Source organism: Nilaparvata lugens, chromosome X (assembly GCF_014356525.2).
Source record: "Nilaparvata lugens isolate BPH chromosome X, ASM1435652v1, whole genome shotgun sequence".
In the NCBI taxonomy this organism is placed as follows: Eukaryota; Metazoa; Arthropoda; class Insecta; order Hemiptera; family Delphacidae; genus Nilaparvata; species Nilaparvata lugens.
Window position 1 is genome coordinate 72,183,520 of NC_052518.1, and position 24,113 is coordinate 72,207,632.

Genomic DNA, 24,113 nt, shown 5'->3' on the forward strand with positions numbered 1-24,113 from the left:
ACCAGTTTCTGATTCACTCTCCAAATTTGTAAAGTCAAGAGCATGGATTTCTTCCTCTGAGAGGAACTTGAAATTTCCATAAGGTAAGAATTGATTCATAGAGTGGGCATACAAAAAATTACAATCTATATAAAGCAAATAGTTACTTGGTTTTGTGGGATCATATGTGTCAGGGATGTGTTTCTTATTGGCTTTGCAATAATGCTTGCCAATAAATGAAACACCACCATGCATTCCTGATCCAAACATTAGATGTATATTGGGATCACTAATCAATTGGAGTTCAACCCAGGTGAACTTTAACATACAATTCCAAGTGTAATGAGCAAGTGAAAGAAAATGAGTCACATCGAGGCCATATGAGCTAAAAAGTGTTGACCTCATTTCTTCGAAAACCTCAACTAATAGCATGACGTCTAGGCACAGATAGAAATCATGATACTCACTGAGAGATATCAACTTGAATGTTGAGAACACTCTTCGCACGTGCTCATATTCTTTGGGGGAGAGGGGTGTATCATTAAGATCGTTATAAAAACATTCTATCGGAGGGAGAGAAGTCTCTGCAAATTTTTCAGGGCAAGATATGTACGAATAGGGATATACTCCTTTTTTAACAAGAGTTGCCTATGATCGGGGTCATTAAATACTGAAAACAGACGCTTGAACTTTGATTCCATATCTGTACTATCTACCAAGTTGCGCACTAATACTTCCAAGGATTCATTCATAAATTTATATGAATCTAAAAACTTAGTTTTTCCCACTGTCAATGTCAAAAATCTTTCTGATGTATTGGTGATACAGGAAATTTCTTTTTTACATTTTCCGAGAGCTTTTAGAATAAAATTGCTGTCAAATCCACTAAAATTATGGAAGTAACAGCTAATTGTATCTTCAGTTCGAGTATTTAAATTACACGACACATGAGCAGCACACAAAAACTTTCTATTTTCATGTGCATGATGGCATACCTTTGTGTCTGTTTCGGTAAAAACTTTATCGCAAAGACTGGTACTCATCAGCATTTTGAAATTTGTGTTGCTGATGCTCACTTAAATGCTCCATTGGAATTTCGTATTTTATATCCACACTCAATAAATCACCCAGTTTGATTATTTCCTTGAGAAATTTCTCCATGATCTTTTCATTGATATTACTCGATCTATAGAGTACTGGGCCATACGCAATATCTCCATTCACATCAATTATGATGAGACAATACCTGCATGGAATATGATGCTCCATTTTCTTGGTTTAACTTCTGGTGATAGGTACATCCTCACAATCAGATTCATTACCATGCATATTCACAACAAATGTTTTCAAATCCACGTAGATTGTATACTTTTTCTTCAAAGTCAAGCCAAGTTTTTTAAATTTGATTGTCTCACCTCATTTTGGGTACAAAGTTCTCTGAGACTGGAACTTTGAACAAAGCTCTAGATGTCTCATCAAATTTGCTTTCCCATCACAATTTTTAGATTTGTTTGTTGTAAATCTGTGAAAACAGAAATTACAAACATCTACTTGATGAGTATCTTTCGAAAGGTGAGAAAGAAGACGTGACAATCTGTTTTTCCCATTTGTGGTGTTAATTAAACAAAAATGTGTTTTTCCTGCATCACCTTTCAACAGTAAAAGATTAATTTGGTATTTACACGTACAGAATATGCTTGTTCGATAGGGGAAAAACTTTTGTTGTCATATGCGATAACATGAATTGCAATGTCTGTATGAAGAATTTCAAATTTCTCTATGTCACGATTGGTGGTTGGGGAATTAACTCCATGAGTGTTCAGCCTGTGAGCAAATTTGCTCAAATATTTCATGGTTAAGATTGTGTTATTTGTTGGTTTCTGGTGAAAATAGGTTAGAACACTCCACAGAAAACACTTTTTATCAGAAAGATTTTTGACATTGATAACACATTTCTCAGCTTTGATGAACTGGGGTGTTTGAATATAACTGCTTGTGTATATTGGATTATATCTAATCACATTTACATCAAGCGAGTCAATCTTCTTCAGCACCCACCCACTACCAAATCGAACAAAGTTATCGAATGAACTTAAAATTTTCCTAACCACTAACATAAAATGTTCATTCAATTCGTCATAGCTCTCCAAGACATTGAAGCCTATGGCTGAGTAGCTATGCAGATTCACAATGGATGAAACAGCTTCGGATTCCTCTGATTCTAAAACTATCATCTTATTCAATAATACATTTAATACTAAGAACCATTTCACATTTCCTTCAAAACGTGCAGCATGTTCTCTTATTATCTCAAGAACACGAGCTTTTGAGTTTTCAAGTACATTTTCAATGTCAGGTGCTACATTTTCAAAGGAAATGTGATGGCGAATTGCACGCGAACTCACGCCTCTGACCATGCATTCTCTGATGTGCTCCATCTCTGCTACTAGCGGAGTGCTAAAAACAAACAGAGAATATATCACTATGGCATAGAATTAGATATAAAAACAAGTAAACATTAATCTGAAAATCAGTTGTGATTTGACAAGCTGCAAGTACAGTGCAAAAATGTTATCTAAGGATCAGATATTCATGTATGAACGATTGAGGTTATTAACATTTGATAATTGTTGGAAATTAGAATCGAGTCTGTTGTCACCTCAAAATATGGCTAAACAGGGTTTTAAATTTGTGCGAGCACCTGATGTTGTTCAATGTGTGTTTTGTTCAGTATATTTAGAAAAGTGGTTGTCAACAGACGATCCTAGTAAGGAACATGAGCGATGTAGTCCAAATTGTGGATGGCGCAAACAAGATAATATTTCATGCGAAGAGGAGAATTTCGATAATAATATTATACGACAATATGAAGAACAAGTTTTAACTTTCCATTGTCCAGAACCATTCAAGCTCTCGGTATTTATTAATAGAGCAGACTATTTTGCAATAAATGGGTATTTTTTACATGAGAAATCATATCTGCAATGTGTATATTGCAAATATATTATTGAAAATCCTTATGAAAAAGTGATACATGTTCCATTTTGTATATATAAAAAGATGAGCTATAATGGAAAAGAAAAGACGAATGTTGGAGAAGAAGTTGTGGGAAAAGAAGCTGGATATTGTACAATATGCACTCTGTTGTAGAAGTAATTCCCAATCAGAATCGAGATATTATTGATTTGTGAGGAATAAGTGCATTGTAGTATTAATTTATCAGGAAAGAATTAAGTTCTGAAAAAATCATGATTGGAAAAATAAAGTAGAAATTGTATCATACTTACATGCAATGAATGATGTGATGTGCTGTACTGTCTCTCTGGTTACACTCCAACTCTCAGACTAGTTCTTCATACGTCTTTCCTCCTCAAAGACTGGAGTGATTATGCAGTACTTCACACTCAAACTCTGTGAAATCAACGAACATAATGAAAATCACAATAATATTGAGAATAAATTTAGCAAGTCAACATAGTTATGTGATGCTAATTGAGAATTAATGAGGAGATTTGATATTATATTGTTCGTACATTCAAAATGTACGTTCAAAGTCTAAAGAGCTTTATGAAGAAATTTAATATCTCTACATAGTTATGACATGCTAATTAAAAATTAATGAGGAGATTTGATATTATATTGCTCTCACATTCGAAATATTGTTATTCGAGATATTATATCTGGAACTGAGAAATTTTATATTAGTGCATTGTGAGAAAACAGTAATTTCTTAAATTTTAAATTCAATACTTACAAGCAGAATCTAACAGAGGATGAGTTCCGCCAAGCTGTGAGAGATTTGATATTTTTTATCTCTGAATGCAGCTTGCTGTACATCTCAGAATGCTTTTGTATGTCAAGGATTGAATTGAATTGAATTGAATGACTGCCTTTATTTTCGTAGTGAGCGAAGTTAGGGCGCAGTCGGCCCTCTCTTACACTTAACTCTCTATTACAAGATAACAATACAAAAAAATACAAATAATATGATAAAGAAAAAAAAATATTACAAACAATATGAAAAAAACAAACTATATCTACTTATTAAAATAATAACAAATTTTAAATAATTGAAAAGAGAACAAAATAAATTAACTTGGAAAAAAAATGTATATAACAATACTGATTAACAGTAGTGATACTTCATCACTGTAGTGAACAAAAAAAAAAAAAAAGATCCTAATGTATACAAAATACAAAAACGACAACTATAGTGTTTGCTATACATTCCATTCCTACATATTATTATAAATCTTGAAGTGAATAAGTAAATCACATTTATATTTAATTGATTGTAAAAAAAAAAAAGACCATCAAGGAGCCAATTTCAAGATTCTACATTCACACACACACACACACACACACACACACAACACACACACACACATACACACAACACACACACACACACACACACACACACAACACACACACACACACACACACACACACACACACACACACACACACCACACACACACACACACACACACACACACACACACACACACACACACACACACACACACACACACACACACACACACACACACACACACACACACACACACACACGTACAAAGAAGATATATTGATCAATACACAGTCGCTATAAGTTGCTCCAGCCAGCCCCCCTCACAAAGTTCATGACAGCCGCACTGAACTGGGATTGCCGCTGAATTGCCCTCACCTCCATTGGTAGCGAGTTCCACAGTCGGCAGGCAGTCACATGAAAAGACCTGTTATAGACCACCGTACGATGCCTAGGCACAGTCAACACAGACAAACTATTTCTAGTTCCACCTCTCCCAACCTCTCCCAGAAATCTAAATTTAATACTCAAATAATCAGGGCTCTTATTGGTGATTAGTTTAAATAGAAACATAAGTATGCGGTAGGATCGAAACCTTTTGAGCCTGAGCACGTTAAGCTGAACGAAGTAGGGAGTGATATGTTCACCTCGATCTAGATTATTAACAAATCTTAAGCAATAATTTTGAGCTCTCTGAAGCCTATCGGACAGTGCCACAGTCATGTCATGGGTAACAGTGTCACAGTAGAGAAAGGTCAGAAAGATTAGGGTCTTTACCAGCATCAATCTTACCTGAAAAGGTAGAAAAGGGCTGATCTTCTTCAGAGAATGTATGCCAGCAAAGACCCTATTACAAGTGCTAGTAATGTGTTCGGTCCAGTCGAGATGTCTGTTCATTAAGACACCCAAGTTTTTTACTGTATGACAGTACTCCAACTGTTGGTCATTTATTGTCACAAAAGGTCCATTGGCATAGTCAAGGTTAGGTAAGCGGCTATTATGTCCTATTACTATTGCTTTTGATTTATTTTCATTAATGTTTAAACCATGTTGTGATGTCCATTCCGTGATGCTGAGTAAGTCAAAGTTCATTTTGTTAACAGCGTTGTCAAAGTCGTCAATGTCAAAATGCAAGTAAATTTGCAGGTCGTCAGCATACATGTGATATTTAGTATTTGTCAGTCTGTGAGGTAAGTCATTAATGTATAAGCTGAATAACAGAGGGCCCAACACCGATCCCTGTGGCACACCCCTATTGACCACTCGCCACCCAGATTGACCTCCATTTGCCAGTACACACTGCTGTCTATCTGCTAGATATGATCTAATCCAGGCAATGCTGTTGGCTGAAAAACCCAGATGTGATAAGCGGGAAAATGCACTATCTCTCACTCAACCTAAAACAGAGAGAGAGAAACGAATGAGTATATAAGTAGCACTTATTGGATTTGCCAGCTTCATTCGAGCACTAGTTACGTTCACGTTACATATATCATCATCATCATGAACTCATCATCATCTGCACATCAGGAGTACATACTACTCCTCCTCCTCAACAAAGCACTTCCTTCCCATCTTACTGGTCAGCACGAGCTGCACAGCAGAAGCAGAAGCTTCCAACCACCACTACCACTGCTGCTGCTGCTACACCCAACAGCGACAAGTCACCACTGAAGAGCTGTGTATCTTTGTGGAGAGGGACTTGAGCAGTGAGGAAATCATCATACCGGACACTCCACCATCAACCACATCTCATCCGGAGTGGGCACCGAGGCGTGTACTGCTCACCATGATCTCCAACAAGCAACAGCAGCAGCAACAGGGGAAGAGAAAGCTGCACTTTCTGGAGGAGGAGGATGAGGAAACCATCTTTGTACCCTCAAAAGTTAGTTATTTCAAATATTATTAACTTGTAATGTGATCAGATAATTTTAAATCTTTATAAAACTATTATATGTTGTCATTAATTTGTTGAAAGCTTGCTACTTTCTGATAAAAATCTTACTTTACTGAGAAAAACTAATTTCCAATAGATCTTTTCACATCACATGCATTCACATTGTGATATTAAATGATTAGAGTTCAATTTATTGTGAGAAATTGATGAATCTGATTAGATTTGAAAGTCAATTTCAAAGAAGAATTATTTCTTGATAACGAATTGTAATATAGGAAATGAAACTATTAATATTCAACTTTAGAGTCTAGTTAAAAATTGAATAAGATGTATATTTGAATTCATGAATATGATGATTACATTGATATGTCAAATATTGTGTCATTGAAATCGATATATTCATTTGAATTGAGCAACTTCTATGTTGTTTCATGAAATCAAGAGATATAATTATTTGAAGTGATTGGGTTGGATGCATGCTACTATCTGATAAATTTCTCACTTTACTGAGAAAAACTAATTTCCAATAGATCTCTTCATATTACATGCATTCACAATGTGATATTAAATTATTAGATTTCAGTTGAGAATTGAATGAGATGTATATTTTGAATTCATGAATATTATAATGATTACTTTTTGAAATTGAACTGATCAAGCATACTAGTTGAATTGATTAGAGTTCAGTCAAAAATTGAATAAGATGAATATTTTGATTTCACGATCATTATTATGATGCTTACATTGCACTGATCATACATATTATTTGAATTATGCTATGAAATTATTTGTACCAATCATGCATACATACTATTTTTGCTATAAAATAGTAGAATATAATTGTAGTGATGTGTTAAGAAAATTACTGATTCAGTTGATAGTTATTTGTTGCAATGTACATTGAAAGAGCTTGCTTATTAATTTGATGTATGCATTTGATGCATCACTATTGGATTCTGCAATATGAAGCAAGAAATATTATTTATTTAAATCATTTCAATATCAGTTATTAATCACTTTGAGATTCTGTAGAGAATGTGTTGATAATCTGTCAATATCAAGTCGATACTCTGAAACAAATTATGATAATTTACTAATCATAGATTTTCTTATATCAAATCATGTGTCAATTCATCAGATGCTTCTCTTGATGTTAGTCTAAGACATTGGTATAGATTTATGATTGATGAACGTTCAATTCTTTGCAATTTCTACAAAACTTACAACATACTTAACATGTGTGTTAATAAGACACTTGATGATAGAAAATTGTATTCCCTATTGATTAAAACATACCAAATTTGTAGTAATATATAAAGCACTTAGTGAGACAATTTCTTCATCTCTCGATTAAGGTTAAGTGTTTGATCAATTGGATTTAGTGAAATCTCCAAACTAATTCGAAGGAAATGGATTGAATGGTCTAATAATAGGAAGACAAAGGAATTAGAAGAGACTTCGATACTTGGGACAAGCGTCAAAGAGTTTAACAGGCAGCAGCAATTAGGAATGAACACACTGATTTGTATGGAATATGAGAAGGGAAATGAAATAAGAGAAATGGAAGGGATACTTGGAATAATTTGTGAATTCTATGAGAGCCTCTATAAAAAGGATGAACTGGAAGAAGATAACATGGAACTGAAAAATAGAGAACACGGCAGGAATGAGTATAGAAACGAAGAATGTCCACCAATTATGAAAAGAGAGGTAGAATGGGCAATTGTGCATCTCAAGGAGGGAAAAGCTGCAGGACCAGATAGAATATCGAATGAAGAGTTGAAAGTGGGAGGAAAAATGGTGATAGAAATACTAACAAGGCTGTTTAATCTATCTATGCCTCACTAATGGAAAGATTCCTGAAATATGGCTCAAAGCTAACTTGTTACTGCTCTTCAAAAAAGGTGATAAAAAGGAAGTCAAGAATTATCGACCAATTAGTCTCCTGTCAAGTATATACAAAATATTCATGGCAATAATTTCGCACAGAATAGATGGATATTTGACTGCAGCAACTCCAATCAGCCGGACCGGATTTAAGAAAAACTTCTCCACTCTGGATAACATCCTAGTCCTACAGGAGTTGATAAGGGATTCTAAAGAATATAAATTTCCACTAGTGCTACTATTTATAGACTTTGAGAAGGCTTTCCATAAAATCAACACAGCAGCTGTAGTACAGACACTTGAAGACCTGGGAATAAGCAATAAGTACTTGGAAATATTCAGATTCATCTACGGAAATATGAAAAGTGAGTTCAGCTTGAGAGGAAAAAGTAGAGTGATGCAAGTGAATAGAGGCTTGAGACAGGGAGATATACCATCAGCTAAAATATTTAATGCAGTCTTAGAAAAATCTCTAATGAAGTTGCAATGTGTAGCAATATTTATTGTTACAATTGTGAGCTATGAGAATTATGCGAATTAGCCTGAGAAGTTAGCCTGTTATAAAAATGGATTTTGCTGTTCTGCTTTTCTGTGTTGTGTGGTGTTGACTCTGTAAGTGTGTGCGTAGAAGCTAGGATCCTAGGAATAACATCAATTTTCCTGGAGCAACAGTCTAGTTCATGAACCTTGCTTTTTGCGTTGTGTAGTGTCGACTCTATAGGTGTGTGTGTAGAAGTTGTGGGAAGATCAACGATTTTCCTAGAATATAAGTCTGGTTCACAACCTTATAAGGCAAGGAATTTATAGCTGCCTAGGAAAAGTAGCTGTCACTTGGTGGGAGAATGTATCTTAAATTGTAGTTGTAACGTCCCTTTCTATTGGTGGAAATTTTTCTAGAGTATAGTAACTGCCAATCACAGTTGGTGTTGGTTAGGTCTATTTAGTATGGACGATCTCACAGCTGTCCACCTCAAGACGAGAAAAGCGAAGTGGCTTCACTCGGCGTCTGTCCTCCGACATAAGCAGTACTAAATAATGTAGTCTGATCAGAACTTGGTGTTAATCATGGCTGCCATGCCAGCTTTAGGCTTTTTTTTTAGTATTTGGCTCTGGAACCTTTTGTTCCAGCAGCATTTTTAGTCTTTTGCCTATGTAGTCGCTTTAATTAAGAAGAGAGAGAGAGAGTATCAAATTGTAACCTCACAATGGAGATTTTTCTCCTATAACCGCTACTAAAGGTACGTCATAGATTTATAATATAATTAAGCAAATTATCTTCAATGAAAGCTTCCATCAAAGTATTTATTGTAATGTACCGTAATTAAAGTGTAAAAAATTGAGAATAGTCCTTTTGATTTGAATGGAAGATGGAAATGGTAATTCAAACTGAAAAATGTTGTAAGAAAATGAACGGTATATGTTTTGTAGAAATATAGAGTGCCTATTAGAAGGAATTAAGATATTTTTGGCTTGTATTATTTCTGAAGAGAAAGCTATTATTATTTATAAAAATAGATCTGTCAATTTGTGAGATTTTCAGAGACTGTATTTTATGATTAATTCTATTAGTAATTTTATCATCTTTATTTGTCATATTTGAAATCATTTCAATGATTTTGATTAGGGAGAAATCACCTAAATATCATATAATTTTTCAAGAGAATCTTTTTGATATTAAACAACTATACTCGAAAGTTGATATGGAAAGTTGTTCAATCAACTTGTGAATTATGTACTATGTAGGCCTATTATGGAATACTATGTACTCATCGCTTTGTGTATAGGGCGTAACCCTTATTACAAATAAATTCTATTCTTTTATATCAAGAGATTGAAGTAGGTAATGCCTACTTATGTTTTAAAGTAATTGAGCTATATAACCTAAAGTAGGTTGTTTTTATTATGTAACTGAAGTTAAGTTAATTGGTTTTATCCTAGTTTATTTTTATTCTAACAGCGGTGTAAGTACGGGGATCAACGTACGAATCCATCATTTCATGGGTTCATGAACGTGTGTCTTCAAGCCGCTGAGACGCCTCTGAATCGATGGCCGTCCTAGAAGCTTGGGGTATGCTGTCTCCTGTCCATCTGGACGTGTAGAGCTCGATCACCGAGCCTAGATTCAATTTGAAGAAACAGCTATGAGGTAACAACTTTTTCCAAATTAAACGAACGTCCCAGGAACTCCGGATGTGACAAAATGGGTTTTAGTGACAACAGACTTTCAATCAATTAAAACGTGCGGAATTAGACTTTTGTTAAATCATAATTTTGAGATATTATTGGGGATAGATAGATTATTAATTTTTATTAATTTGGTTTGAGTAATAGATTTTCGGTTGTATCTTTACATTGAAAAGTGAGGCCATATTTTCTCTGTAAGGATCCAGCTGGGAATTTCAGTTTTCTTTAAATTTATAAATAATTATAATCTTCTAAACTACTAAAAGTTGAATGAGTACATGAATTTTAAATGTCCCTTATTGATTAAATTTAATGTTTTAAAATAATTCTCATCTTAAAGTTGTAAAGGATCAAATGAAGTTTCAAGGACCCTAACCTTTCCTAAATTTGTTTTGATGACATATATTTTTGAATAGTTTTTTTAAGGTAGTATACCATGATGTGATACTTGAGGAATGTTTGTCCTTGCAGCGTTCATGATATAAAGATACTAAATAGTTATTATTGGGGGGGATCATTAATTTTTGATAATGTTTTGATAGTGTTTTAAAGTTTCCAAGTGTGTTCTAAATTTAATGTTCTAAGAATTTTATGTGGATCTTTTCTTAAAATATTAATTGTCATGTATGATTAACTTTTGAGATATATTTATGATGATTTTTAATTCTTCTTTCTGAAATTGGAGTCCTTTAAGCTTCTTATGATTCAATCTAAAACGTTTTCAATGTGGAGCATACGGAGTAGGTTATTACCGTATTATCTATTTCAGAGATAACCTTTAACTTTAGTAATTTTATTTTCGGTTTTCATGATGTAACTTCTTTGTTTTATTAATTGTTGAATTTAACTGTAAGAGGTGACAATATAATTGATACCTTCTCTCTATTTCGTTGTCTCTCTTGTCATTTCTGGTTTCCCGTTCTCTAGCACTAGGTATGTTTATCAAGCATCCCTTTTATTAAGTTATATTGTGTGTGCTTCTAAATTCTAAATTCAAAATTAACTTTCTAAATTCAAAGCACGGCACAAATGGCAAGAGAGAGGCATCAATATCAACGGTGTGAAATTAAATGCCTTGAAATTTGCTGATGATATTGTTATAGTTGGAAATGATACGGAGGAGGTATGCGGTATGTTGAAAGATATGATTGAAGTAACAAAAAATATTGGAATGAAAGTAGATTTTGATAAATCGAAAGTAGTGACATATAACAGTGATGAAAATGATAGAGTATTGGTGACTGAGGACGGAAGGATAGAGAAAGTAGATCATTTCATTTACCTCAGTCAGAAAATAGGGAGAGAAGGTCAATTGGGAGAAGTTACCAGAAGAGTAGCAATAGGATGGGCAATGTTCATAAAGTACCGCTATCTATTCAGATCGAAGATATCAATGGAAAATAAGAAAAAGCTGCTACAAATGTGTATCCTACCAGCAATTTTGTACAGCTGCGAAACCTGGACTATAACTGAAAAAATATTCAAGAAACTTAGAATTACCTTGAGGTCGATGGAGAGAGTAATGATAGGAGTGACAAGAAAAGACAGGAAAACAAAATTATGGATTAGAAATGAAACAAAAATTGAAGATGTAGGCAAGATGATAATAGAGAGAAAATGGAATTGGGCTGGACATATCGCAAGGACAATGGATGAAAGATGGATGAAAAGAATACTGGAATGGTACCCATGTAATTTGAGAAGAAGTAGAGGAAGGCCTTCATATGGATGGGACGAAGAGTTCAGAAAAGTATGCGGCGGAGCGACATGGCAGAGAGTTGCAAGAGAGAGAAAGGAGTGAGAGAGAATGAAGAATATATACAAGGAAGTATGGCTGCACAAGGATTGACACACTCACGTTGGTTGAAAATTTATTTTTATATGGACTTAAAATTGATGTACTCAACAATATCCTATCACAAAAGGATATTCCCCAGCAGCTGCTGATTATTGCTTAATACTGTAATTAATTTTATGATGTTATATAATTTTTTATGAAATTTTGTAATGAACCTGAACAAAGCAATAAAAGGGATATTTATTATTATTGTTATTATTGATTGATTAATTAACCTCAGTCAATGTTCAACTATTGAGTTGAAAGGTAATGAAAAATGGTATGTAGAAGAAAGTTATCTTCTAGGAAACTAGGGAGAGGAATCTTGAGTTCGGCTAGCAAAATTGTCAAAGGTATAGCAGGTACTGCACCTCACCGGAAATCCACTTCCCCGGCTATCAGTATTGTGGCCCAGGAACGAAGGTTAATCAAAGGTTAAAGAGAGGTGATCAAGGTATAAATTCATTAGATAGAGCCTGTAAGGTACATGATATAGCATACACTCAAAATAGTGATAATAAGTCGCGAGGGATTGCAGACAGAGCTCTTGCAAATGCTGCATGGGAGGTATTCAAAAATCCAAAAACATCTCTTAGTGAAAAAGCACTTAGTTATCTTGTAACAAACGTGATGAAAGCCAAAGCAGCATTTGGTGGTGGTTCGAGAAAGAAGAAGAAGAGCACAAGTGTTAGGAAAACTCATAGCATGTCGCTAAGGAAAAAAGCTATTGCTCAGTTGAAACAGCATATTGCAGGTAGAGGTTACTATTTGAAACCATACCCCCCAATCTCGACTGGTGGTTGTATTTTGATTGCCCCTAACCCCTCCTCCTCATCCTCCTCCTCATCATATGGTGTAAGTTTATTCTCAAAGAAAAAAAGTCAAAAAGGAGTTAAAAAACATAGAAAGACAAAGAAGGTGAAAAAATGAATATCAATGGTGAATTGTCTAATCACGATCCAATAAAATGGTGTAAATTATTACAAATTCCCCTACGAGATGTATACATGATAGATACATTACCTAATAAAATTCTAAAAAATGAGAATTGTATTGTTAATTTAGACAGTCAGTCTGGAGATGGTACGCACTGGGTTGGTTATAAGAAACGGGGATCAAATGTTTACTATTTCGATCCAATTGGTAATTTACAACCACCTTATGAATTGAATAAATATTGGAAAAAAGAAACAGGTGTGATTATTTTTTACAATGTTGAGCACATGCAACCATTACATACAGATATATGTGGACACCTTATGCTCTTGTTTTTTGCGAACCAGTTGTAATCCAGTATTTGTGCCGAAAACATATAAGATGGTTGTTATTACATTACAATCTAGATCAAGTGACCTCTATGAACATTTGCAAGAAATTCTCAATTTGGATAAAAATAAAGAATGGGAAATTGGATTGATTAATTTCTGTACTTACAATAGCATTGCAAATGTTATAAAAGGTAAAAATTCTAGCTTCAAATATGGTGATAAATTAATTGATCTTGATATGGGTGCGTATGAAGTTGATGACATTATATTAGCTTTAAAGACTAAATTGAATAGTGATGAAAAGAAACTTAATATGAGAGCTAACACGAATACTATGAAGCTCGAAATTCATTCTGATGAGCCTATTGACTTTACATCATCTACTTCAATAGAAAAAATGCTTGGTTTTGATAATGTTATATTACAACCGAATAAATGGTATTATTCTCAGCATTTGGTTAGCATAACAAATATTGACTCTATTATAGTTGAGTGCAATATAGCCTATGGGAGTTACTCTAATGGTAAACAGAAACATATTATATATGAGTTTTCACCTAGAGTACCTAGTGGGTATTTAATAAATGAAACGCCTAATCCAATAATCTATATGCCTTTAAACACACATAGAATTCAAAGCATTAATGTAAAGGTAACCAATCAAGAAGGATCATTTATTGATTTCCGGGGAGATATAATTACAATTAGACTTCACATTCGTGAAAAACAAAGAACTTGAAATGAGATTTCTCGTTTTCAAACCTCACACTAGCATTTGCTCACAGAAGCTCATTAGAGACTCAAACATGATAGAGTCAAAACCTAAAAAGCTACGTGCTATATTACCAAAAAGCATGATAATATTGGAAAAGTTGGGATTTATAGTGGATTGGCATCATGTATGGCGCAGCAATTAGTGAAATTCTCAATGTTGAATCTCAACTCGAGTTCTATAATGATATTACTAAATTTCAGTTCCATACTTATACAGTATATTCGGGTCAAGAAATTAAACCCTCAGATGAACCTCGCAACCATGTGGCTTCTATGGATCAGTACAGCCTTCCATGCAAATCATTTATATTTATTGAGGGGGAGGTGAAGTGTACAAAACCAGGTGCGAAGGCTGGGGATGATCCGATAGAAGCTAAGTATATATTATCCAGTAACCTCATTGGAAATCTCTTTGATGAAATTCGATATGAATTGGCTGGCCAACAAATTTCTAAATCAAGACTAATTGGATTAACATCAACAATTAAAGCTATACTAGTGAAAAATATGTTTGATAAAAACACATATCACTTGGCTGGGTTTGACAGAGCAGGATATACACTAAAAGATAATAAGTTCACATTCTGTGTACCTCTCAAATTAGTTTCACCATTTTTTGAAGACTTTCTAAGAATAATTTTATACTTGAAACAAGAACTTGTATTATTAAGATCACCAACAGATCTCAATTGCATCGAGTCTATGGAAGCAACAAACGTTAATGTAAAAATAACTGAGCTTCAATGGAGAATTCCCTATATTACTTTAGAAGATCATGTGAGGTTGAAATTTTTGAGATTGCTTGATGCTGATACACCGCTGAAGCTAAGCTTTCATCATTGGGAGATTTTAGAATTACCAAATTCACAAAATAGCACTGTTCATTCTTGGGCAGTAAAAACTGCATCCTATCTCAACAAACCAAAGTATGTTGTTTTAGCGTTTCAAGTTGCCATTTGCGAAGTCAGAAGTGAATGCAAAATTGCGTAAGCAAGCGAGATGGGCAGAGACCAATTATCACAAAATACGCTTGGAAGATGGTCATTTTATTTATACAGACGAATCATTGATATCTTATCTTGAAGGATATCATAAAATCTACACAAAAGGTACAGAGAAAGCTAAGTTTCTTAGAAGGTTACACAAAAACATATGTTGTTTACCAGATGAAATTGAGAAACCAAATTTTAACTACTTCACTAGTTCATGGTGTTATAATGTCTATGAAATTCACTATCAAAAACCGACTGGGCGATGTGCCCTCTATGCTGCACATCATTATAATCCCTTGATAATGAAAAATATGGACTTATGGAATTTCATGTGCGAAAACAATAGAATGCTTAGCATGAAAAATTGTGAATTCTATTCAAATACAGAAAAGAAAAACTTTGCAATATTAGCATGACCTATTCCACCCTCTAGGTTTCCTAATAATTGCGAAGTATTGCTACAACGCGGACTAGCTACAGTCGGATATGGGTCGGGGTCAGTAGCCGTACTGACAGGTGGAGTTACCGGACCTACACTTCTCCCTCTATCCTGATTCTTTACCCTCTGCTTTTTTCGCGAGATTTTTACTTTCAGGGGAAGAGTGTTTGCCCGTGCCGTTGCTGGCTGATTCGGCCCTCGGCCTTTAGAATACAGGGTGGGTGTTGAGGGATATTAAGATAACCCTATACAAGGAGACGGATCTGACTATCAGATCCCTACCAATAATTCTATTTATAAAGGTAGTACGCAATCTGAATCAACTGCAAATTGACAGCGAGCAAGCTGTACCTGCAAGCCCGGGATGTAGTTTTTCTATGAGGTTCAAGGTGAGAGCTATGGGGTAAAGGTATGACGGAACTATGGAGTTATTAGTAGTATTTAAGGTATAATTAAATAGGGCACGGTATAGGGTGTAAGCTATAGAGAATAGGGTGCAGGGTATGAGGTATACGGTACAGGGTATAGGGAACAGAGAATCAATAATAAGATTATTATTCTCTACAGCAAATAAATATCTGCTCAATAATCCGCAATCTGAGAATTGCGCTCTAGCTCTCAGCAAGCTGGACCTGCTAGCTAAATACAGTATATCAATTTCAATTATGTGGTAATTAAAGTTTAGAGGATAAGGTTTCGGGTGTCGGATTTCTGAATCGCGAGCCTGCAGCTGCGAAAGGATTTTCAGCAATTCTGAAACTGCTAAACAGGATTTCCGCGCTAATCTGATGACTGCGCGCCGGTTATTAAGGGCCAATCTGTGACTGCCCTTAAGGGTATGGGGATCACTCTCAATCGTCCGAAACGCTTTTAAATTAATAGTCAGTATGTCGACTATTATGAGAGGATAGAAAAGATTTTTCACAGACACAGTCTGTAGAATAATATTGGGAAGACAACAGTCTGTCGTTGTCAGGGTAGGAAAGGATTCTTCCAGGATTTTCCACAAGGAAAATATCGAGTCAGAGACTCCTAATTCAGGAAAAGATTTCAATAGACTTTTCCAAGCAATGGCCAGTCTAAGGACTACCACAAGATCGATCTCTAATTTGCAACTGAGATCATGGGAAAATTCGTGAATTTTCCACAGGGAAAACCAGCAAATAATATTTGCTATTAAAGAAGACAGGTTTCTAAGAATTTTAGAAAGGATTCGCGGGTCTGAAAACCCGCAACTAGGACGATCTCGAATCTGAAACTGAGATCAGGAAGGATTTTAACACAGGAAGAATTAAGAGAAAGAAAGAGAGAGGATGCCGCAGTCTAGAAACTTCGGCGAGGAAGTCCTCAAGTTGTACCTGAGAGCTAGAAGGATTTTAGAATAGGGAAAGTGAAGAGAAAGAAAGAGAAAGGATGTCGCAGTCTACCAACTTCGACAAGGACAAACTCAAGCTGTACCTGAGTTCTCTAGGAAATGATTGGAACTTTCCTACTAGGAATTACAGCAAGTCAGAAACTGCTAAGAAAAGTTAAAATACTGGGCCACTCTATAGTATGAAAACCAAGCAAGGAAAACTTACTATAAATGATAATAATTTCTCTGCAGGGACAAAAATTAATCGAGAAAACTATTCTCAAAAGGAACAGGGATTTTCCCACAAGAAAAAAAATTAATTGAGTAAAACTATTCTCAAAAAGGACAGGGATTTCCCTACAAGAATAAAAATTCAATGGAGAAAAATTACTCTTTAAACTAAAGGCCACCTTACTACAGAGTAGGAAAAATATACAGACTACCAGTCCTGACATACAATTACCTGAATCGACGTGGATACTGATACGGAGAATAGCGAACCGATTCCCACTTCCCGTATTATAATAAAAAACGTCGTGAAGCGACAGAGTCGAGGCTTAAGAATTAAGCCCTCAAAAATAATCCGCTTTAAGAGCCTAGCTAAATTCCCCACTCAACTATTTGTAGCATAAACTTGAGATCCCTTACAGGTTTCAAAACCAAGGATAACTCATTCACCCCCAGTGATACGAATTTAGGAAAAATAACTGACAAGAAAGAAAATCCCCCAGGAAAATCCACCTTCAAATACAGTCGGCAATTCGACATACAATATTCCATTCACTAAAATACAGAATAGAATATTAACCCTCTAGTACACCACTATTAGGAGCGCCGCTCGGAACGCAGCCATACACGAACCCGTTCACCGAACAACTGCTTCTCTCCCCGGTCTTCTTGAAGCTGCACCGGGTCGCTGAAAATTAGGAGGCCGGGGGAAAAGAGCTTCCTGACCAATGAGAGTCTGAAAAGACGATCACGCCACTGGCCATGTGACAGGGTTTGACTCAGCTGCTACTGATGCTAAGGGTGCAGCAAATGATGACAATGATAGTAATTGCTACACTAAATCAGGCCGGTAAACAATATTTCTATTCCAGAAATTTCATGAAGAGCGATACCAACCCGACTCGGTAGCCGCTTATCGTTTTGATGATAAGGCTGCTGCTGATTCATAGGGATTGGCAACGATGGTGATGATGTGCATGTACACAACTGCAAATCTAACAAAATATATCCGGCAGTCGATCCTATTCTAATTCTAAAATGGAATAAATTCGCTAATTTTACACTAGACGACAGCTCTCCATCCGTCACAAAAATTCACTTTGTGACAGCAAGATATGGCTTTTTCTATAACGCACAAGGAATTCATTGTGTTTATTGTATGCAAGGATTGAGATATCATAGCGCTCACATATGTTGTATTGGTGGGAATGGACATAAGCCATTTAATTTCTCTATATTAGTACTGACATATGTATAGTTTCTTCATTTGCTCATCATGGACCCGTGCAAGTGGATGCAAGCTGATAGTGAATTGGAAATGAGGTTAGAACAGTGTCTTGATTGGTATGATGCTTGTGAAATTGCAATTAAACATTCAACTCATGAAAATCATCATCTGGTGAAACAACTAAAAGACATTTTCTTAAACACAGTGAATTTGAACAATATACATGATTATCTATGCTATTACTGACCCCATAAACTGTCTGTGAGTAAACTTATAAAAATTGAAGAGGAAGTGATGAACAATTGTAGTGAATTGTGTAAATAAATTTCTAGTGCATACTCGATTGTTTTCATTCCCATTGTACCTGCAATGTCCAGGTTTAATCATTCAGTAACACTTTGTTAGTTGAGCTGTAAAGATCTCACATGTGTTGAAGCTCAATTCTATTCATAGGAGTGTGTAGTATAGTGTGCAGATACAAGTTCATTCAAATAGTTTCTTATCACGTTTTACCTGTACATACACTCAACTGAAAAATATGGTTGATTGTTATAGCTTTTCAAAGTTCAAGAAACTATCTCGTCTCTTGATGTCAATTTCATTCAAAGAATTTGATCTAATTGCAAAGAATATTGAATTTCCAACAGGTGATGAGGTGAGCAATCTTGCATTAACAAAAACAGAAAATCTCCACTTTCCAATTTTATATGAAATTTTTGAATCACTTGATATACTAGAAACTGGACATTTGCATTATGGTTGTTCTAATAATGATGAATCATTAGCTATTGATAATAATTCTAATGATCTCTGGAAATGCTTATATGACATTGCCGATAAAAAATGTAAAAGATCATAGATCACTCTGTAGAGAGTTTCCCCCCACTGATATATGTCTAATTCAAAACTAATGTGTGTGTATTTGGATAAACTAGTTCATTCTATGCATTAGTTATGATTGAGGAGACATTAAAAATATAATGTTCGCTGTGTGTACAACCCACAATTCTGCATGTGCTTGACAACATTATCAAGTACAAGTTTCAGTTAAATCTGACAGTAAGATGTTCATTTCACTTAAATATGATGCTTAGACAAAGATGTTCATTTCACTTAAATTTGGCAGAAGTTCGTTTAACTTAAAACTGACAGTAGATTGCCTCTCTCTCTCTCACATCTCTCTCTCTGCTATAAATCATCAAATAGACCATGACTAAATGTAATTGGGCATGACTATCTATAAATGAAATAGAGCATAACATAGAGAGAGAGAGAGAGTGAGAGAGGGTATGAGAGAGAGCATCATCATTATCATCTTCTTCTCCTTCTTCTTCTTCTTCTTCTTCTTCTTCTTCTTCTTCTCCCTCCTCTCCTTCTTCTTCTTCTTCTTCTTCCACCTCTCCTTCTTCTTCTGAAGTAGAGAGAGAGTGAGAGAGAGGTTCTTCTCCTTCTAAGTAGCGGGGGAGGGGGCAGGGGAGGTGGGGGAGAAGCGGTGGTGGTGGGGGGTACGTAGGATTGGTGCCGGGGAGGGGGGAGGGTGGGAAAAGTCATAAAGAAATCATCTTGAACATAAGAATACCATCTACTCAAAAGGAGGAAACTATCAGTGTCTGTCATACAAAGCTGGATGTGTTGCCATGGTATGATTTTTTGCAATTTACAGTAGAAAAAATCATACATGTGCAGTTTACTCAAGTCTAGGATACAGAAACCTGAATAGATGGGCTTATTCATTTTCAGCTCCAACTTGAGCAAGAAAACCACAATCACATCCGAACTTATTATCTGCCAGCGTTTACATAATGGATTTGAAATGTACTTATCTAGACACTTTTCGTCTGTGATAATTTGAACATTACATTGTTGTCAATTTCACTGAATTGATTTTCCATAACATAAATTCGACATAGATTTGAAGAAAGAGATTTCAAATTTATATTTCGTGGTTTGCCTATTATAGGTATTGAACTCAATGTAGTTCCTCAGCCAAGGCAATAGAGAAAAGCTAATGATGAGATGTACCTCTGTTAATTGTAAACCGAGTAGAAGGTACAGCTTCAAATTCAGGTAATGAACAATGTACCTCTCTCAATCAAAAAGTGTGTTCATGAGTTTTTAAGTCAGAATTTTACCGCACTCATTGGTTTGATACTCAGAGAACAATTCACTAGGTGGGATTTGATGAACTGGAGTGAGGGGGAAATTTGAATGCATATCATGCAACTCCTTGAGGTACTTGAGATCACATTCAATTACATAACCAGTTTCAGAATAACTCACCAAAGTTTTAAAGTCGAGCACTCAGATTTCTACCTCTGAGAGGAATTTGAAATTTCCATATGGTAAGAATTGATTCATAGAATGAGCATACAATGAATTAGCATCTTTATAACATAAATAGTTACTTGGTTTTGTGGGGTCATATGTGTCAGGGATGTGTTTGTTATTGGCTTCACAATAACGCTTGCCAATAAATGAAACACCACCACGCATTCCTGATTCAAATATTAAATGAATGTAGGGATCAGAGATCAATTCTAGTTCAACCTTGGTGTATTTTAACATACAATTTCAAGTGAAATGAGTGAGTGAGAGAAAATGAGTCACATCGAGGCCGTATGAACTAAAAAGCATTGACCTCATTTCTTTGAAAACTTCACCTAATAGCATGACATCTAGGCACAGATAGAAATCATGATATTCGCAAAGAGATTTCAACTTGAATGTTGAGAACACTCTTTGTGCGTGCTCATATTCATTGGTGGAGAGGGGTGTATCATTCAAGTCATTATGGAAACATTCTATTGGTGGGAGAGAAGTCTCTATGAATTTTTCAGGAGAGGATATGTATGAATAAGGATATATACCTTTCTGTAACAGGAGATGCTTATGTTCAGGTTTGAGATCATTAAATACTGAAAACAGATGTTTGAACTTTGATTCCATATCTGTACTATCTACCAAGTTGCGCACTAATACTCCCAAGTATTCATTCATAAATTTATATGAATCTGAAAACTTAATTTTCCCTACTGTCAATGTCAAAAATCTTTCAGAAGTGGTGGTGATGCAGGAAATTTCTTTTTTATATTTTCCGAGAGCTTTTAGAATAAAATTGCTGTCAAATCCACTGAAATTATGGAAGTAACAGCTAATCGTATCGTCAGTTTGAGTATTTGAATTACACAGCACATGAGCAGCACACAAAAACTTTCCATTTTCATGTGTATGATGGCGTACCTTTGTGTCTGTTTCAGTAAAAACTTCATCACATAGGCTACACTTGATAGAGTTTTGAAATTTGCGCTGCTGATGATCACTTAAATGTTCCATCGGGATTTCACATTTTGTATCCACACTCAATATATCCCCCAGTTCTGTTATTTCCTTGAGAAATTTCTCCATGATCTTTTCATTTATATTACTTGATCTATAGAGGACTAGGCCATACACAATATCTCTGTTCACTACAAAACAATATCCGCTTGGAATATGACATGCCGTTTTCTTTGTGTAAGTGGTGAATATAGGTACTTTCTCACATTCGGTACTATCTATATTCACCACAAATGTTTCAAAATCCGCTCAAAAAGATGGTATACTTTTTCTTTAAAGTTGCACCAAGTTTTTTTAAATTTGATTGACTCACCCTGTTTCAGGTAAGAAGCTCTCTGACACTTGAACTTTGAACAAAGCTCTTGATGCCTCATCAAATTTTCTTTCCCATCACAATTTTTAGATGTCTTTGATGTAAATCTGTGAAAACAGATATTACAAACATGTACTTGTGCTTTAGCTTTTGTAAGATGAGAAAGAAGTCGCGATAAACCAGTTTTCCCCATTTGCAGTGTTGATTAAACAAAAATGTGTTTTTCCTGTATCACCTTTCAACGTTAAAAGATTAATTTGGTATTTATGCATACAGAATGTGCTTGTTCGATAAGGGAAAAACTCTTTGTTGTCATACGCAATAACATGAGTTGCAATATCTGTATTTAGAATTTCAAATTTTCTTATGTCACAATCGGTGGTGGGGAAATTAACTCTGAGTGTTCAGCCTGTGAGCAAATTTGCTCAAATATTTCATGGTTAAGTGTGCGTTATTTGTGGTTGTCTGGTGAAAATAGGCTAGAACACTCCATAGAAATCACTCCTTATCAGAAAGATTTTTGACATTGATAACACATCTCTTAGTTTTGATAAACTGGGGTGTTTGAATAAAAAGCGAGTCAAACTTCTTCAACACCCACCCACTACCAAATCAAACAAAGTTATCAAACAAACTTAAAATTTTCCTAACCGCTAACATGAAATGTTCATTCAACTGGTCATAGTTCTCTAAGACATTCATGCCTATGGCCGAGTAGCTATGCAAATCCACTAAAGATGAAACAGCTTTAGACTCCTCATATTCTAAAACTACCATCTTATACAATAATACATTTAAAACTAAAAACCATTTCATATTACCTTTGAAACATGCAGCATGCTCTCGTATTATCTCGAAAACATGAGGTTTTGAGCGTTGAAGTATGGATTCAATGTCTGCCTCATCGTTTTTGAAGGTAATGTGATGGCGAATTTCACAAGAATTTACACCACACACTCTGTGTTCTCTGGTTCCATTCATCTCTGCTGCTACTGCTGGTAATGCTGAAAACAAACAAAGAATATATCACTATGGCATAGAATTGGAGATAGACAACAAGAAAAATATTGATCTAAAATCAGTTGTGATTTGACAAGCTGCGAGTACAGTACAAAATGTTATCTCAGGATCAGATTTTCATGCATGAACGATTGAGGTTATTAACATTTGATAATCATTGGAAATTAGAATCGACTCTGTTATCACCTCAAAATATGGCTAGAGGGGGTTTTAAATTTGTGTGTGCACCTGACGTTGTTCAATGTGTGTTTTGTTCAGTATATTTAGAAAATTGGTTGTCAACAGATGATCCTAGTAAGGAACATGATCGATGCAGTCCGAATTGTGGATGGTGCAAAGAAGATAATATTTTGTGCAAAGAGAATTTCGATAATAATATTTTATGTCAATATGAAGAATGAGTTTCAACTTTCCATCATCCAGAACCATTCAAGCTCTCAGTATTTATTAATAGAGCAGACTATTTTGCAAGAAATGGCTAGTTTCTACATGAAAAATCATATCTGCAATGTGTATATTGTAAATATATTATTGAAAATCCGTATGAAAAGGTGATACATGTACCGTTTTGCATATATAGAAAGATTAGCTATAATGGAAAAGAAAATGCGAATGATGAAGAAGGTGTGAGAAAACAATGTGGATATTGCAGTGTGTGTACACTACTGTAGATTTCCCAAGGAACTAAGTGTGTCCTGAAAAAAAATAAGGGAGAAAAATTCTGCTATTTTGTACTTACATGTAGTGTAAAGCTGTCAGAAACGTTTCCAGTTATATCACATCTTTCCTTCTTGATGGTGTGAACTAGTCTGCACACTCTGTGAAATCAAAAGAGCACACAATAATAATGAGAAATTTAAAATCTCAGCTTAGTTATTAGATGCTAATTGAAAATCAATAAATATTACATCACATGAAATCAAGGCAACTAATTTGTTATTCAAAATAACATTCAAAATAACATGTGTTCTGTCAATTGAGAAATTTAATATCTCAGCATAGTTATTAGATGATAATTGAAAATCGATGTGAAAATTTGCTATCAATAAATATTACATCACAAGA

At 35.0% G+C, this 24,113-nt stretch overlaps 1 protein-coding gene and 1 long non-coding RNA gene across 2 annotated transcripts in view; one reads left to right on the forward strand and one right to left on the reverse strand.

Annotated features, from left to right (window-relative positions):
• LOC111044778 (TWiK family of potassium channels protein 18) overlaps nt 1-22,882 on the reverse strand; it is a 146,849-nt gene extending 123,967 nt beyond the window's left edge. The window contains exon 1 of the mRNA XM_039441580.1: nt 22,850-22,882. Coding sequence (XP_039297514.1) covers nt 22,850-22,867 — 18 coding nt within the window. The 5' untranslated portion in view covers nt 22,868-22,882. The remainder of the gene's footprint in view (nt 1-22,849) is intronic.
• On the forward strand, nt 8,941-11,144 carry LOC120354430. Its single transcript, XR_005573011.1, has 2 exons — nt 8,941-9,313; nt 10,033-11,144. It is a non-coding gene; the product is annotated as an uncharacterized LOC120354430 (long non-coding RNA).
• Nucleotides 22,883-24,113: the final 1,231 nt, after the last annotated feature.